Source organism: Eufriesea mexicana, unplaced genomic scaffold (assembly GCF_001483705.2).
Source record: "Eufriesea mexicana isolate 0111107269 unplaced genomic scaffold, ASM148370v2 scaffold13932, whole genome shotgun sequence".
NCBI lineage: Eukaryota > Metazoa > Arthropoda > Insecta > Hymenoptera > Apidae > Eufriesea > Eufriesea mexicana.
Window position 1 is genome coordinate 116015 of NW_016921425.1, and position 1805 is coordinate 117819.

At 63.4% G+C, this 1805-nt stretch overlaps 1 protein-coding gene across 1 annotated transcript in view; it reads right to left on the reverse strand.

Annotated features, from left to right (window-relative positions):
• The window catches only part of tio (zinc finger domain-containing protein tiptop), a 28668-nt gene that overhangs the window by 2604 nt on the left and 24259 nt on the right, over positions 1-1805 (reverse strand). Inside the window, exon 4 of the mRNA XM_017908999.1 lies at positions 5-1756. Coding sequence (XP_017764488.1) covers positions 5-1756 — 1752 coding nt within the window. The remainder of the gene's footprint in view (positions 1-4; positions 1757-1805) is intronic.

The window sequence follows — 1805 nt, forward strand, 5'->3', positions numbered from 1 at the left end:
CCGCCGCCGCTGCCGCCACCACCGCCTCCGCCGCTACCGCCACCTCCTCCGCCACCTCCACCGCCGCCGCCGCCGCCGCCGCCGCCGCCGCCTCCGCCGCCACCGCCGGACAAGCTGTCGAACATGGAAGAGAGGGCCCCGAGGCTGCTGGATCCCTTGGTGTCCGGCGTGCCGCGCGGCGTTACCGACCGATCGCTGCTCGTCGGGCTGCTGGTGCTGTTTCTGCACGGACTGCGCGCGAGCTGCTCCGGTTGTCCGCTCGATCTCGGTGTCGGTGGGTTCATTCGCGGCGACAACACCTCTCGACCTTCCTCCGATCCTTCGTGCAAGCTACTGCTCCGTCGATGATTGAACGAACCTTGCTCCTCCTCCTCTCTGCAATCCTCTATGATCTCCTTCTTCACGTATACCTCGCGATTCGCCTGGGACTGCGATTGCGACTGCGAATGTTCCTCCTCGTTCGCCACTCGTTCCTCCGATTCCTCGTCTCGGGGTTCCTTCTTCACCACGACCGAACTCGCCGCGGCAGCCGAGGCGGACGCGTTGGTCGCCGATTCCTCGTCGCCGGACTCCTCGGTGGTGATCGGATGATGATGACGACTCGAGGGTATGTTTTGCGTGCCGAGTTGCTTGTCCGGTGTGACCCGGTGATGGTGGGAATGCCTGGTGTCCGAGTGGCCGACCGAGGACAGATCGACGCGTCTCTCGGGCGTCATCGCGTCGGTTCTACCGCCGCTTCCGCGTTCCGACACGGAACTCGACTCGCTTCCGCTGCGTTCCCGCCGCGCGGCCGTACTCGTCGCGTAGTGTTGTTGCTGCTGCTGTTGCTGCTGCTGCTGCTGCTGCTGTTGCTGCTGCTGGTGCTGGTGTTGTTGCTGATACGACCGTAAGAGGTTCATGGTTTGCGGATCGACCAACGGTTTCGTGTAATCGACGCTCTCGTCGATGCCGAGTCGTTTCAAGATACTGGTACCCATCGGGGCCCCCGGTTGAGCGTGGTGCAGCCCCGGCGTGCCGTGCCTCACGCGCGAATCGAAACTCTTCTCTATCAGTTTCTCGATGGCGTTCAACACGGACGGCGACGAGCTGCCGGTCGTCTCGCCGGTGGTCGGAGTCGGCGTATCCTTTCCCGGGGTAGTCGCGTCGCTGGCCGACGAGGGGGACCGATGATGCCTCGAGGAAACGGACGAACCGTCCTCGGTGACGCTTTTGCGACCGGTTTCGCTCGGCGGTAACGTCGCCGGCAGATGATTCGACATCAACGCGTTCTTTAGGAAGTTTCGTTGATTCGCGCCCACGGTACCCGCACCGATGCACTGACGTATATGATCCACGAAGATGGTCGTTTCGATCTTGTCGCCGCACTTTTCGCAGGTTATGCGTCCGGCGTGTTTCCCGAGACTGTGCGTCAACCCGGTCGCCGCGTCGCCGTTCTTGAACTCGTTCTGCGCCCGTTCCAGCTCCAACAGTTTTCTCACCGGTAACGATTTCTTGCGTTTCTCCCGCGTCTGGCGTCGTCTACCGCCGCTCTCGGTGATGGAGCGCATTATGTGCTCCTTGTAATGGGAATTCTTCACCATGTGGTTGCTCAGTTCCTTCAACGAGCTGAACGCTTGATCGCAAACCTTGCAGGTGAGCACGGCGCTCACGTGACTGCTGGTGGCGCCGGAACCCGGGCCGGTAGGGTTTCCGGCGTGCGGTCCGGACGCGCCACCGGTGGATATCGCCGCGCCACCACCGCCGCCGCCAGCGCCACCTGTCACGTTTCCGCCAACACCTCCAGCGCCGCCTCCGCCGCCGCCGCC